The following is a 16,212-nucleotide window of genomic DNA, read 5'->3' as shown; positions in this document are numbered from 1 at the left end:
TCGTTTGTCTGATATAACTATAGCTACTCTGGCTTTCTTTTGACATCCATTAAGCATGATAGATGGTTCTCCATCCCCTCACTTTCAATTTGCAGGTGTCTTTAGGTCTAAAATGAGTCTCTTATAGGCAGCCTATCGATGGGTCTTGTTTTTTTTTTTTTTTTTTTTTATCCATTCTGATATTCTATATCTTTTGATTGGAGCATTTTGTCCATTTACATTCAGAGTGATTATTGGTAGATATTAATTTAGTGCCATTGTATTTCCTATAAAGTTGTTTCTGGAGATTTCCTCTGTTCCTTTCTAGTCTTTTTGTTTTTGATCTTTCCTTCCCACTCAAAGATTCCCTTTTAATATTTCTTGCAGAGCTGGTTTAATGGCCATGAACTCCTTAAAATAAAACATTAAAAAAATTTTAAAAAGGTGGTCACGAACTCCTTTAGTTTTTGTTTGTCTATGAAGCTCTTTATCTCTCCTTCTATTCCAAATGACAGGCTTGCTGGATAAAGTGTTCTTGGTGGCATATTTTCCCTATTAAGCACATTTAATATATCATGCCACTCCCTTCTGGACTGCCAAGTTTCTGTGGATAGATCTCCTGCTAACCTTGTCTCTCCTTGCATAGGGATTTTTTCCTGCCTTGCTGATTTCAAGATTTCCCCCTTTTCTATTTTGCAATTTTCACTAGGATATGTCTTGGTGTTGGCTGGCTTTTGATTTTGATGGGAGTTCTCTGTGCCTACTGGATTTGGATATTTGTTTCCTTCCCCAGATTAGGGAAGTTTTCAGCTATAATTATATAAGAAGAATCTCTTCTTCTGGGACTCCTATGATACTAATGCTTTTATCCTTTATGGAGTCATTGATTTTTCCTAAGTCAAAATTTATGATTCGATATTTTTCTGTCCTTTTCTGATGCATTATTTTCCATAATTTTATATTCTATATCACTTCATATCATATATCATAATTTTATATTCCTCTGCTTCTTCCATATTTGTGATCTTACAACCAGTCAGTTTTGCATCTCAGTTATAGCATTTTTAATTTTGGCCTGACTAGTTTTTAGGTCTTTTATCTCTGCAGCAAGGGATTCCCTGGTGTCTTCTATGCTTTTCTCAAGCCCAGCCAGTATCCTTCTGATTTTTTAAAATTTGGTTCAGTCATATTACTTATGTCTGTTTTGATTAGATCCCTGTCCATGACCTTTTCTTATTCTGTCTTTTGGGATGAATTCCTCCATATTGGCATTTTGTCTAGTTCTCTGTCTTCTGTGTTAGGAAAGCCTGTTATGTTTTGTGCTCCTGAGAGTAATGGCTATATTAAGTAGAGGTCATATACTGTCCAGGGCGTGGCAATCGAGGAAGTGTTTCTGGTGTATGCTGTGTGCACTCTGCTGGTGTGTTTTGGCTGCTCTTTTACTTATGTGAATCCTCTGCAGAGTTTCTCCTTGCCTGTAGTGGGGAGTGTTTGGACTTTGTCCATTGTGTGGCGAGTTTTAACCAGGTGTGCTTTGGTCTGCTTGTTAAAAGAGGCTAGATCCTATTTCCCCTAGAGCTGAAGCTTTGCAGCACTCCATGGTCAGTAGACTTGGTGCCTAAGGGGGATTTGTGCTGGTCTTGGGGGGTAGGGGAGGGGCTGGCTGATGCTCTGGCTCTCAGGCACACTTGCCCTAGTAAAAAAGCATCTGCAGAGTACAGAGGGGTGGGGCTTGGTGTAAGCAACTCAAACATCCACTCTGGGCACTGTGCTGCTCACAGAAGTCCTTCTGTGTTGCTTCGGCGGGGGGAGGGAGGGAATGCATCAGCCCCCTCTCTCTCATCCCTGGAGAGGGGAATTTGTGCCCGCTGCTGTTCAGGAAGCCCTCAGAGAAGAGTGGACAATCTCACCTCATGTGTCACAGGCATCTCTCAGATCCCTGTGTTCATCCTGTGTCTGAGCTGTCTGCCCACCTGGAGGCGCAGTGCTCCTGTTTTATCTCAGGTGCACCAGCAGGATTTCAAAACTCCAAATTTAAGGGACCTGGTGTGGCGTGGGACCTGCTCTGATCCTCTGGGGGAGGGTCTTGCCACACCATGGCTGGTGCCAGTTTGTCCCAGAAGGGCAGTCTCATGAACATACAGGGGCTTGGAGTTTATGATAAAGTGCAGCAAAAAGTTGGCTTCCCGGTTAGCTGTCCTCAGCAAGTGTCTCGGCTCGGCTCGTGCTAATGAATGGAGCTGTGCAATAGTGCCCACTGGCTCTTTTGTCCCCTGAGAGGCAGGGCCACCTGTCCCAAATGCACTCCAAGAAAGGATACTGTCTCTCCCAGTGTGTCCCATAGGATCTTCAGACCACAATGTCCACTCCCAGGCCTATGTGCTCCTTCACAGGAGCATTGCTAGGCTTGCCAGGCTCCACCCCCATTATGGCATGGACTTCTGAAACTTCAGTCTTTGAGCTCTGCTGCTTGTAAAAACTTGTGATAATCAGCCCTTCTTGGGTTTCCCAGTCAATTGTTTTGGGGAAATGTTTTTCTTATGCAATTTCCTGCGTGCTGTGCGCTCTCTCCCCCTTTGTGCATGATTAGGGCTCCCTTCCCTCCACAGCACTTAAGATTCTTTTCTCCCCCAAATAACATCTCCACATCTCCTACCTCCCATGATGTGGCCTATTTTCTCCCTCTAGTCATGTAGTTTGTTCTCTTAGTCCTCAGATTGATTTCTTGTGTGTTCAGAATGATTTGATATATATCTAGCTGTATTCCAGAATGAGACAAGCATAGGGTCCTCTTACCACTCTGCCATCTTAACTAACTCCTCCCCATTAACTGGATTTTTCTTTGATGTTGAATGGTATAAGTTCTTTTTATTTTTGGATACTAACCATATATCAGATATGTCATTTGCAAATATCTTCTCCTATTCAGTAGGTTGTCTTTTAATTTTGTTGGTTGTTTCCTTCACTGTGAAGCTTTTTATTTTGATGTAGCCCCAATAGTTTGCTTTTGCTTTTGTTTCCTTTACCTCAGGAAGAATATCTAGAAAAATATTGCTATGTTCAAGTCAGAGAAATTACTACCTGAGCTCTCTTCTATGATTTTCATGGTTTCAGGTCTCACATTTAGGTCTTTAGTCTATTTTGAGTTTATTTTTGTGTATGATATAAGAAAATAGTCCAATTTCATTCTTTTGCGTGTAGCTATCCTGTTTTCCCACACGATTTATTGAAGAGACTTTTTCCCATTGCATATTCTTGTCTCCTTAGTGAAAGATGAATTGACCATAAAAGCGTGGGTTTATTTCTGGGCTCTCTATTCTGTCCCATTGATTTATGTATTTTTGTGCCAGTACCATATTACTTTGATTACTACAGATTTGCAGTATAACTTGAAATATGGGATTTTGATACTTCCAGTTTTGATCTTCTTTTTCTAGATTGCCTTGGCTATTCAGGGTCTTTTCTGGTTCCATATAAAATTTCAGATTATTTGTTCTAATTTGGTGACAAATTTTGGTATTTTGATAGCGATTGCATTAAATATGTAGATTGATTTTTGTAGTATGGACATTTTAACTATATTTTTTCTCCTAATCCATGAACATGGACTATCTTTCCATTTGTTTGTGTCATCTTCAATTTCCTTCATCCGTGTTTGTTTTCAGAGCACAGGTTTTTCACCACCTTGGTTAAATTTATTCTTACGTATTTTATTATTTTTGGTGCAATTATAAATGGAATTATTTTCTTGATTTCTCTTTCTGCTACTTCATTATTACTGTATACAAATGCAATGGATTTCTGTATATTGATTTTGTAACCTGAGACCTCACTGAATTCATTTTATCAGTTCTAGTAGTGTTTTGGTGGAGTCTTTAGGGTTTTCTCTATATAGTATCATGCCATCCGCAAATAGTGACAGTTTTACTTCTTCCTTACCAATTTGGATGTATTTTATTTCATTTTGTTGTCTGCTTGCTGTGGCTAGGATTTCCAGTACAATGTTGAATAAACGTTGTGAGGGTGGGCATCTTTGTTGTGTTTCTAATCATAGGGGAAAGCTTCCAGATTTTCACCATTGAGTATGATATTCACTATGGGTTTTGCATATATAGTCTTCATTATGTTGAAGTATGTTGCCTATAAACCTACTTTGTTGAAGGTTTTTATCATGAATGGATGTTGTACTTTGTCAAATGCTATTCTACATCTCCTGAAATGATCATATAGTTTTTATCCTTTCTTTTGTTGATGTGATATATCACGTTGATGGATTCGTGAATACTGAACCACCCTTGCATTTCAGAAATAAACCCTACATGATCATGATGAATGATTTTTTAAATGTACTGTTGGGAGCACCTGGGTGGCTCAGTCGGTTAAACATCTGACTTTGGCTCAGGTCATGATCTCACAGTTCGTGTGTTTGAGCCCCATGTCAGGCTCTGTGCTGACAACTTGGAGCCGGAGCCCGCTTTGAATTGTGTCTCCCTCTCTCTCTGTGCCCCTCCCCCTCTCATGCTCTGTCTCTCTCTCTCTCAAAAATTTATTTATTTATTTATTTATTTATTTATTTATTTATTTATTTATGAGAGAGAGAGAGAGAAAGAGACAGAGCACGGATGCAGGGGCAGAGAGAGAGGGAGACACAGAATCCAAAATGGGCTCCAGGCTCCCAGCTGTCAGCACAGAGCTTTACATGGGCCTGGAACACAGGAACTGTGAGATCATGACCTGAGCCAAAGTCAGATGCTTAACTGACTGAGCCACCCAGGTACCCCTCAGTTTGCTAATAGTTTGATGAAGGTATTTATATCTATCTTCATCAGAGATATTGGCCTGTAGTTCTCTGTCTCTCTCACTCTCTCTCTCTCAGTGTCTTTATCTGGTTTTGTTATCAGGGTAATTAACTGCTGGTAATCAGTCTGTTCAAATTTTCTAGTTTTTCCTGATACAGTTTTAGAAGGTTATATGTTTCTAGGAACTTATCCATTTCTTCTAGGTTGTCCAATTTGTTGGCATAAAATTTATCATAATTATCTCTTATTATCCTTTATATTTCTGTAGTGTCGGTTGTTATTTCTCCTCTTTCATTTCTGATTTTCTTTTAGTCCTCTCTGTTTTTAATGAGTCTAAGTATTTATCAATTTTGTTGATCTTTTCAATGAACTAGCTTCTGGTTTCATTGATCTGTTTTATTATTATTTTTTAGTTTCTATTTCATTTATTTCTGTTCTAATCTTTATTATTTTCTTTCTTCTACTGGTTTTGTTTATTCTTTTGTTTAGCTCCTTCAGGTGTAAGCTTAAGTTGTTTATTTAGATGCTTCTTGAGGTAGGCCTGTTTTTCTATAAACTTATATCTTAGGATAGCTTTTCCTATATCCCAAAGATTTTGGACTATTGTGTTTTCATTTGTTTCCATGTATTTTTTTATTTTCTCTATGATTTCTTTGTTGACTCATTCATCATCTAGTAGCATGTTATTTAACCTCTATGTATTTGTGTTCCTTCCAGATTTTTTTTTCTTTTTTTTTTTTTTGTAGTTGATTCTAATTTCATAGTGTTGTGGTTGGAAAAGATGCATGGTATGACTTAGATCTTTTTCATTTGTTGAGACTTGTGTTGTGGCCTACTATGCAATCTATTCTAGAGAATGTTCCATGTACACTTGAAAAGGATGTGTATTCTGCTATTTTAGGATGGAGTGTTCTGAATATATCTTTTAGATCCATCTGGTTTAATGTGTCATTCAAGGTCACTGTTTCCTTTTTTATTTTCTGTCTGAAGTATCCATTGATGTAATTCGGGTGTTAAAGTCCCCTACTATTATGGTATTACTATTGATTACTTCCTTAATGTTTGTTATTAGCAGCTGTAAGTATTTGGGTGTTCCCATGTTCAATGCATAAATCTTTATAATTATTATATCTTCTTTTTGTTCTCTTTATGATTATATAGTATCCTTCTTTGTTTCTTGTTACAGCTTTTGTCTTAATGTCTATTTTGTTGATATAAACATTGCTGTCCCAGCTTTCTTTTCACTCCATTTGCATGATAAATGCTTTTCCTTCCTGTCACTTTCAACCTGCATGTGTCCTTAGCTCTGAAATGAGTCTCTTGTAGGCAGCATATGAGTCTTCCTTTTTCATCTATTCCATTTCCCTATGTCTTTTTTTTTTTATCACCCTATGTCTTTTGATTAGAGCATTTAAACCATTTACATTTGAAATAATTACTTACAGGTATGTATTAATTGGCATTTTGTTACATGTTTTGTTTTTGTAGTTCTTTGTTCCTTTCTTCTTTCTCTCTTTTCTATCATGGTTTGCTGACTTTCTTTAGTCATATACTTGGATTCCATTCTCTTTATATTTTTCAAATTTATTATAGGTTTTTAACTTGTAGTTGCCATTATGTTTATTATATAATACTTTATGCACATATCAGTCTATATTAAGTTGATAGTAGCTTAGTTTGAACCCATTATAAAACTATAATTTATTTATCCCTTTCCCCCTATATTTTAGGTATATGGTGTCATAGTTTACATCCTTTTATTTTCTGGATCCTTTGATTTTTATCGATATACTTATTTTTACTGCTTTGTGCTTCCTACTTCTTACTCCTTCTTACGTCTTACCTACTTCTTACTCCTGTTTATGGTTTTTCCTGTCCACTCAAAGAGTCCCCTTTAACAATTCTTTACATTAAAAAAAAAATCTTTATTTATTTTTGAGAGGGAGAGAGACAGAGTGTGAGGACGGGAGGAGCAGAGAGAGAGGGAGACACAGAATCCGAAGCAGGCTCCAGGTTCTGAGCTGTCAGCACAGAGCCTCACACAGGGCTCAAACTCACAAAAGCGAGTTCATGACCTGAGCCAAAGTTGGACACTTAACTGACTGAGCCACCCAGTTGCCCTTACCCCCTTTAACAATTCTTATAGGTCTGGTTTAGTGGTCATGAATTCCTTTAACTTTTGTTTGTCTGGGAAACTTTTCATTTCTCCTTCTATTCTCAATGTTAGCCTTGCTAGATAGAGTATTCTTGGTTGTAGGTTCTTTTCTTTCAGCACTTTGAATCATGCCACTCTTTTCTAGCATGCAGTGTTTCTGCTCCTAAATCAGCTGTTAGCCTTATGGGGTTTCTTTTGTATGTAAATGTATTCTTTTGTCTTGGTAGTTTAAAAATTCTCTTTATCCTACTTTTTGCCATTTTAATTACTATGTGTCTTGGTGTGGACCTCCTTGGGTTGATTTTGTTGGGTTGTGTGCCTTCTGGATCCAGAAGTCTGTTTCCTTCTCCAGATTCAGTTAAGTTTTCCACTATTATTTTTTCAAATACATTTTCACACCTTTTTCTCTCTCTTCTTCTGGGATCCCTATAAATATTAATCTTATTTATTAAAAAAATGTTTTTAATGTTTATTTTTGAGAGAGAGAGAGAGAGAGAGAGAGAGAGAGAATGTGAATGAGGGAGTGGCAGAAAGAGAGGGAGAGACACAGAATCCGAAGCAGGCTCTAGACTCTGAGCTGTCAGCATAGAGCCTGATGCAGGGCTCGAACTTGTGGACTGTGAGATCATGACCTGAGCTGAAGTTGGAAGCTTAACTGACCGAGCCACCCAGGTGCCCCCATAATGGTAATCTTATTATGCTTGATGGTTTCTCTGAGTTCCTTCAATATATTTTCATTTTTTATTATTCTTTTTTCTCTCTCTTCTTCAGCTTGATTGCTTTCCATACTGTATTTGAAATTTCAGTTATTGAGTTCTTCATCTCTGGTTCTTTTTTACGTTTTCTATCTCTTAAAAATGTTTTTTCTTAAGTTTATTTATTTTGAAAGAGAGGGAGAACACACACACAAGCTGGGGAGGGGAGGAGAGGAGAGACAGAATCCCAAACCGGTTCTGCACCATCTCTTTATTGATGGTCTCACTGATGTCCTCCAGTCTCTTCTCCAGTCCATTGAGCATCTTTATGACCATTACTTTAAATACAGAGAAAGACAGGTATGTTTTCACTCTTATGTGGATCCTGAGAAACTTAACAGAAGACCATGGGGGAGGGGGAAGGGAAAAAAAAAAGTTAGAGAGGGAGGGAGCCAAACCATAGAGACACTTAAAAACTGAGAATAAACTGAGGGTTGATGGGGGGTGGGAGGGAGAGGAAAGTGGGTGATGGGCATTGAGGACGGCACCTGTTGGGATGATCACTGGGTGTTGTATGGAAACCAATTTGACAATAAATTTCATATTAAAAAAAATAAATACTCTATCAAGAAAAAAATTCTCTATTAGTCATATTACTTATCTCTGTTTCAATTAGCTCTCTTGTGAGTTTCTCCTGTTCTTTTATTTGGGACACATTTTTCTGTCTCCTCATTTTGTCAAATTCTCTGTATCTATGTGTTAGGAAAGTCAGCTACATCTCCCCCTCTTACAAGTAGTGGCCTTAGGAAGAAGAGATCCTGTAGTGCCCTGCAGTGCAATGTCTCCTGCTCACCAGAACCTGATTCTTCAGGGGTTTATCTAATGTGTATTGCATACATCCTACTGTTGTGGGTGAACAACATTTGCCTTCAGTCCAGTCATCTGCAATGGTTTTCTTTGCCTTTTGTGATAAGATTTCATCTCTGTGTTGCTAGTGGGCCAGTCTGGGGCTGCCTTGGCCTTGTATTGAGTCAGATAAAACATTTGCCAGAGCTGCGGTAGCTCTGAGCTACAGGGTGTCCCCTGTATTGTCTTCTGAGAAGCTTTTGTTGGTGGGTGTGGCCTGCAGTTAGACCAGATGTCTGCCCCCAGCCCACTGGTGGGGCATTAGTTAGACTGATATGTGTGGTTATCTTTCCTTTTCCTTAGGGCAGGAGTCACTTTGGAGTGGTGTTCCTGTTTGCACAGTGCCAAGCCTGTGGCACTGCTTTGGATTGACTCTTGCCAAGGGCATGTTGGAGGAAAGAGGTCTGTAGAAGAACACAGGGTCTAGACATGCAGTTAGCAAGGTTGGTGCTGGTCCTTTGAGGGAGAGGCCTTGTACCTGGGAAAACTCTTGCCAAGGCTGGGATGGAGGGCATGTATCTTCAGAACATGGGTGGTAGCAGGGCACACTGTTACCAAGTTAGGTGGAGAGTGTTGGCACTGTGCTGGTTACCACAGGTGTCTGTACATCTAGGTTGGGGCTTTGGGGAGGGAAATGGCACTTGCCCACCAGTCAGATGTTTATGGAGAGGTCACCCAAAGATCCCCGTCCCTCTAGCACATGCTTTGAGATTGATATTTAAAGTTCTAGGTGTTAAAGTTACGGGGATTTGTCTTTCTAGTGTGGGTTCCCCATGCCTGGGGTACCTAATGGAGGTCTGCTCCTCTCTCTTCTTTTTGCCCAGTGGCATCCCTCCCTCCCAGGGACTGTGGCTTCTGGTCACATCTCTAGCCTTCCTACTCTCTTTAGTGTGGTCTCTTGTCTATATTTAACTGTGGAGAGACTGTTCTGCCAGGTTTTGGGGCATTTTCTGGGTTATTTACACTGATGTGGGTGTTATCTAGGTGTATTCATGGGACGAGGTGAGTCTAGGATCCTCCACTCCACCATCTTCCTTGGAAGTCTCCACCAAGTTCATCATTTTACAGTTTACAATTCACTCAATTTTAGTATAGTCATGATGTAAAAACTAGATATCTAATCTAGTTAGATGTTGTGTAACAATCACCATGAATTTCAAAATATTTTCAGTGCCCTCCCCAAACTCCATGCCTATTAGCAGTGAATGTCTGTTTCCTCCTGACACTCCATATGCTTAGCCCCGCAGTCCAGTTAACTACCAATGTACTTTCTGTCTTCGTGTTTTTGGCTGTTCTGGATATTTCATTTAAATGGAATCATACAATATGTGTCCTCTGTGTCTGGCTTCTTTTGCTTAACAAAATGTTTTCAAGGTTCATCCAGCCATAACATGTATCAGAACTCTAGTCCTACTTATGGCCAAATAATATTCCATTGCATTGATATTGGCATTTTTCCATCCATTTATTACTTGATGGGCATTTAGTTTTTTCTACTCTTTGTCAGTTATGAATAATGCTTCTATGAACATTTGTGCACCAGTTTTTTCTAGATATATGTTTTCAATTCTCTTGGGTATATGCCTAAAAGTGATAGTTTTGGGTCATATGGTAACTCTGTTTAACTTTTTGAGGAACTGCAAATGGTTTTCCAAGGCAACTGCACCATTTAGGTTCCCAGCAGCAGGTTATGGGGATGTAATTTTTTCCATATCCTTCCCAGAACTTTTTATTTTCCAGTTTCTTGATGTTCTTGTTTATTTCATTTCATTTTTTAAAAAAGATTTTATTTTTAAGTAGTCTCCACACTCGGTGAGGGGCTTGAACCCACAACCCTGTAATCAAGAGTCACATGATCCACTGACTAAGCCAGCCAGGCACCCCTCATTTTGTTTTTGATTCTAGCAATCCATGAGGGTATGAAGGGGTATCTCAATATGGTTTTGATTTTGTATTTCCTTTAATGACTATTGACGTTGAACATTTTTTTTCTTGTGCTTGTTGGCCACTTGGAGAAATGTCCATACAAACCCATTCTTCACTTTCAGTTGGGTTGTTTATATTTTTATGATTGAATTGTATGAGTTCTTTATATATTCTAAACATAAATCTCTTATCCGATATATAATTTGACAATATTTTCTCTGTTTACATTGTCTTTTAATTTTATTGATGGTATCATATGAAGAACAAAAGTTTAATTTTGATTAAGTCCAATTTACCTATTTTTTTGTTTTGTTGTGTCACTGATTTTTTTCCCCCAAAAGCCCTGTATGTTAAGCTTTTTTCACAGAGTGTACTCTGAAATAGGTCAAATAAAGATGAGTCCTGGTAATGGAGCTTTTAAGTGAGCCATCAGAGAGGCAAATCTCTGGGGATAGGGCTTTTAGGGATCTCCAAATCCATTATGTCTCCTCCGGTGGCTGCTAAATTGCTATTTTTTACAGGTACTATAGTTGTGAAACTGTTGAATTTAAGGCTCCCATAAAGCTGAGGAGAGAGGGATGGGATTAGGGTGTGTTAAAATGCCACCAGACTTATTGTTCTTATTAAGATTCATCTGTTTTTCTTGAATAAACACTTCTCAATGTAGCGGGCCTTTAGTTAATTTCCATAGTTCCAATAAATTTATTTTAAGAGTTTTTGTTAGTGTTTTCATTGCTTTTATGGAGGAGAAGATTTTGTGGGGATTGTTACTACATTTGGAATGTCTACATCAAAAAGTGAATTACTGATAAACAGAAAACTTGGATACATCTCAGGAAAATTATGCTGGGTGAAAAAACAAGTCTCAGAAGGTTACATACCATATGGTTCCATTTACATAACATTCTGTTAATAAAAAAAATTATAGGTATGGATTACAGTCTAGAGTTGGCAAGGGTTATGGAAGTGAGGAGGGAAAAGGTGTGTTTATAAAAGCAGAGCAGTTATGAAAGTCCTAGATGGCACCTTCTTCCAATAGAAGGCTATTTCATCTACACTGAAAATCTGTTGTTTAGTGTAGCCACCTTCATTAATTATTTTAGTTATATCTGGATAACTTGCTGCAGCTTCTATACCAATACTTACTGCTTCACCTGGCACTTTTATGTTATGGAGACAGCTTCTGGTTTTTTTTTTTTTTTAATGTTTATTTTTATTTATTTTGACAAAGACAGAGAGAATCCAAAGCAGACTGTGCTGTGAGCATGGAGCCCAACGCAGGGCTTGGGCTCATGGTTTGTGAGATCATGACCTGAGCGGGAATCAAGAGTCAAAGGCTTAACCAACTGAGCCACCCAGGTGCCCTGAGACAGCTTCTTTCCTTCAGCCTCATAAATCAATATCTGCTTGCTTCACATTCTTTTCTGCAGCTTCCTCACCTCTCTCAGCCTTCCTAGAACTGAAGAGAGTTAGGGTTTTGCTCTAGATTAGGCTTTGGCTTAAGGGAATGTTGTGCCTGGTTTGATCTTCTATCCGGACCACTAAAACAGCAATAAGGCTGTTTCACTTTCTTATCATTCGTGTGTTCAACGGAGTAGCACTTTTAATTTCCTTTAGGAACTTTTCCTTTGTGTTAAAAACTTAGCTGTTTGGTGCAAGAGACCTAGCTTTTGGCCTATTTTGGCTCTTGACATACCTTCCTCACTGAGCATAATCATTTCTAGCTTTTGATTTAAAGTGAGAAAAGTGCAGCTCTCCCTTTCCTTTGACCACTTAGAGGCCACTGCAGGGTTACTCAATGGCCTAATTTCAATATTGTTGTATCTCAGGGAAGAGGGAGACCCAAGGAGAGGAAGACAGGGAAACAGCAGGTCAGTGGAGCAGTCAGAACACACAAAACATTTATCAGTTAAGTTTTCCATCTTAGAGATTTGTGAGATTTGTGGTACCCCAGAACAGTTACTATAGTAACACCAAAGATTATAGACCACCATAACAAGTATAAGAGTGAAAATTCAGAAATATTGCAAGAATTACCAAAATGTGACACAGAAACACAAAGTGAGCAGATGCTATTGGAAAAATGATGCCAATAGATAGACTCAGTGCAGGAATGCCACAAACTTTCAATTTGTAAAAAACAAAAACAAAAACAAAAAAACAACCCCCCCAATATCTGTGAAGTACAATAAAACAAAGCACAGTAAATCAAAGTGTGCCTGTATTACAAACTATAATAATTATAACCGTATGCCACTGGCATAAATATAGACACACAGATCAATGGAACATAATAGAGAGCCCAGAAAAAAACTCCTGCATATAAAGGCAATCAATATTTGGCAAGGGAGCCAAGAATACCCAATGAGAGAAGGAGAATCTCTAACAAATGGTGCTGGGAAAACTTGATGTAACCACATAGAGAAAAATGAACAGGATCTTGAGCTTAGAGATCTTATTTTAAATACTTGGTTGTGCCTCACCTTTCTCCAAATCTTCTGAGTCTCCTGACAAGCAATTCGGTTGACTGATTCTAGCTCTCCATCCTTTATCTTCTCTTGAACATTCACAAACACAGCTGGTAGACAGCCAGCATGGAAAAAAGGAAGGACCTGAGTTCCTAGAAAATCAGAAACTGACTATATTAAGAGTCTTCGACATTTCAGAGACCTCAAACATTATATCATAGTTATTTTCATATTGATTCCAGCTGTGATTCAAAATTTCATGATGAGAAATGTATACAGACTTTTGATAAATTTAGATTATATTTTGAGGTAAAATGACATAATCATATCTTTAAATCTGAACCTCAATACTGTGCAAACTGATTCAAATTTAGAGACTGCTTTATTGCTCCTCAAACATATATTAAAAAGGTTTTCAGTAAACACATAGAATCGAGGTAGTGTTTGAGAAAGTACACTTTATTATTACCTTGACATATTTAATATCATAGCTGTGAATTTAAAATAAGAAAACTTTGACATTTATTAAATTAGCTCAGTGCTCTGATTTCAGATTACTGAACTGTATCTGAACTGAAATGGTCAAAATATAATACTAAAGATAAATAGTATAAATATCAAATGTAATACTAAAAAATCATACCATGTCTTTTGATATATAAAATTTATAATTTGATCACTGGAGGTTTTCTTGGGTTTTATTTTGAACTAAAACTAATTTTTCATTTTCTTCCTCAATTATGCTGAGATGACTTTGTGTTAAGTCTGGAAATCTCTTTATTCAGAGTTCTTAGTATGGGGTGCAGAGATTCCAGATTTAGTGCTCTATGGTGCATAAAAACTAGATTGGAGGACAGAATATATCTCAAGCAGAACAGCTGAGATTTTACTTTCCCAGTCCTATGCTTATGGTGGTGTACATGTTGAAAAATGGTGTAGATTTCATCATAAACGATACTTGGGAGGCAAGAGGGTGCACTAGAAAGTGCCCTGATTTAAGAGAGAGGAAACATAGTTCTAATCCCAGTGTTCTTAATAACTAGCAGTGTGACCCTTGCTATATTATTTAAAGTTCTTTAGGTTTAAATAAGAAAAGTATTCTATGATTCTAATTGACAAAAAATCAAGAATCACCTAGTGATTAAAACAATATAAAGGGGTGTCTTGGGTAGCTCAGTCAGTTGAAGGTCCCACTCTTGAGTTCGGCTCAGGTCATGATCCCAGAATCGTGGGATCAAGCCCCACATCAGGCTCTGCACTGGGTATGCAGCCTGCTTGAGATTCTCTCTCCCTAAAACAATATAATTATGTAAAGAAATTCAAGCTACCTAAATATTATTTTTAAAATAGAAATTTTTGTAATATACATTATATTGTTAAAATCTAAGATATGTGCAATCCTATTTTACAGTAACAGCTCCAGTCTTAAATGTTTTTCTCAACTCTGTTCAAGGCACTTTGATTGGTGTTATGAAGGATATAAAGATGAAGTTGACCCTATCTCCCCAGCTCTTATGAAACTCACCTTTGAATAGGTGCGCCCTCTCCTCCAAGCTGTTCCCTTTCTTTCAGCAGAAAAACTTGCATCCTAATTCAAATAAAGAATTAAGAAATACATCTCTATCTCTGTGAGGTTATTTCTTTTTAAATTTCTTTTTTGTTAAGAAATTTTTAAAGTTTTAATTTATTTGAAGTAATCTTTATATCCAACGTGGGGCTCAAACTCATCACCCTGAGATCAAGAGTCATACGCTCTTCTGACTGAGCCAGCCAGGCCAGGTCCCTCTCTATAAGCCTCCCTTTCTTCCTCCAAGGTTGGAAGAAGAAGGGTTGTGGCTCTTGTTCCGGTATGATCCTGGCCCTTGTGCTTTGGTCCATCTCCTCCCTTCTTCTGAGCTTCTGGGCTCAGGCTCCTCATTACTTTCTCAATGGATTTTTTCCCACGCATAGTAAAGTTTTTAAGACTCAAAGCAACCAAAACCATGACCTGAGGTATTTTCTCCTTCACTAGGTACCATCCAAGCTTGCAAAGAAGAGCCCATGCTTGCTTTTCCACTTCCTCACATCTTACCATGTGAGGGAAGATAGATTACCATTGACACGGTGTTGTTGTCCTGCTGGATATCTCACATTCTGGATTTTGCTGATTGCTTTTTTATAGGGATTTTAATTCATCCTTCTGGCAGGTCTTTCCTGTCAACTGGAAGTTTGTTCTAATGGCTTAATTAGATTCAGGCAGAACATTTTTGTCAGCACAGGTTTTATAAGAGCATGAATTTTTTTTATTGTTGTTGTGTTATAAGAAGGGCTGTGAGGCTCGAACTTGCCTGTGTCCTTTAGTGGCTGGGTATACCTATATTTGGCACGTGGCAAAGCTTCATCTCACTCATTCTAATTAATTCTTTCTTGGCTTCTGCCCCCAAGCAAATCTTCAAATCTGAAACTTCTTGCAAAATACCACCAGTGACCAAATCAAGTTTCTGTGATGTGACATGGTTGGCTGTACCCTGAAGCAATACAGGGAAGATGTGTTACAGAACTGATTACTGTGGTGAGAGACTGGGGTTCAGTCCAGCAGGGGGCCCTCTGAAGATCCATGTACAAGGCACTGCACAGCTGTCCCTTTCTTGAAACTGGGATGCTGTAGCATAGATCTACCAATTCCCATCATCCCTTGCTTAAGGACTGTTTTGGGGGCATGCACTTCCCCTTGAACTCCTGTGCTGTTGCAAGAGCACTGCCAAAGAGAACGATCTTTCAAGAGAAAACCTTGAGCCAGAAAAGCAAAGTGGTCTGTTATCATGGTCTGGGAGTGCCTGCCATAGCTTCAGCTGAAATCAGAAGTTGGTGTGACATGGGACACCCCATGCATCTACCAGTGTCTCCAAATCTGATCTGACTCCTAGAGTCTCAAATACACTGACAGCACTGTCCACTTAGTCAACCATGACAGAAACATCTAATTGCCCTTCTTCATTCTCTTTTTCCTTTTGGTAATATGGAGAGCTCTTGGGGTGTGGGATGAGTGAAAAGACTAAGCAGTAGGTGTCCAGAGAAGAGGGGACTGGAAACGAGTTCAGGCATGCAGGGAGAGAACCCTGACCTCTGAAAGCTGAATTTCTGCCATTTCTAGGAATACTTGGGATGAGGCAGACCTGAATGACAAGGATGTGATGAGTGTGTGTGAGTGTGTGTGTATGTGTGTGTAAAGCATCTCAGGGGCACATTTGTTTGTGAAAAATCATTATCTAGGATTACGTGGAATTTAACTTGTGGGTGTGAAC

General features: G+C 38.5%; 1 protein-coding gene across 2 annotated transcripts in view; it reads right to left on the bottom strand.

Moving 5' to 3' along the window:
• KBTBD7 (kelch repeat and BTB domain containing 7) overlaps positions 1–16,212 on the bottom strand; it is a 65,097-nt gene that overhangs the window by 39,710 nt on the left and 9,175 nt on the right. Inside the window, exons 2-3 of one of the 2 annotated variants that reach the window (XM_053216120.1) lie at positions 14,063–14,219; positions 12,944–13,080 (exon numbers count right to left, since the gene is read on the bottom strand). In XM_053216120.1, the coding sequence (XP_053072095.1) occupies positions 12,944–13,080; positions 14,063–14,219 (294 nt within the window). Of the gene's footprint in view, positions 1–12,943; positions 13,081–14,062; positions 14,220–16,212 lie in introns of those variants that run through there. The other variant, XM_053216121.1, reaches the window with a different exon arrangement.

This window comes from Acinonyx jubatus, chromosome A1 (genome assembly GCF_027475565.1).
Source record: "Acinonyx jubatus isolate Ajub_Pintada_27869175 chromosome A1, VMU_Ajub_asm_v1.0, whole genome shotgun sequence".
In the NCBI taxonomy this organism is placed as follows: Eukaryota; Metazoa; Chordata; class Mammalia; order Carnivora; family Felidae; genus Acinonyx; species Acinonyx jubatus.
The sequence above is the reverse complement of the archived record's forward strand: the minus strand, read 5'-3'. Positions and strand labels throughout refer to the sequence as shown.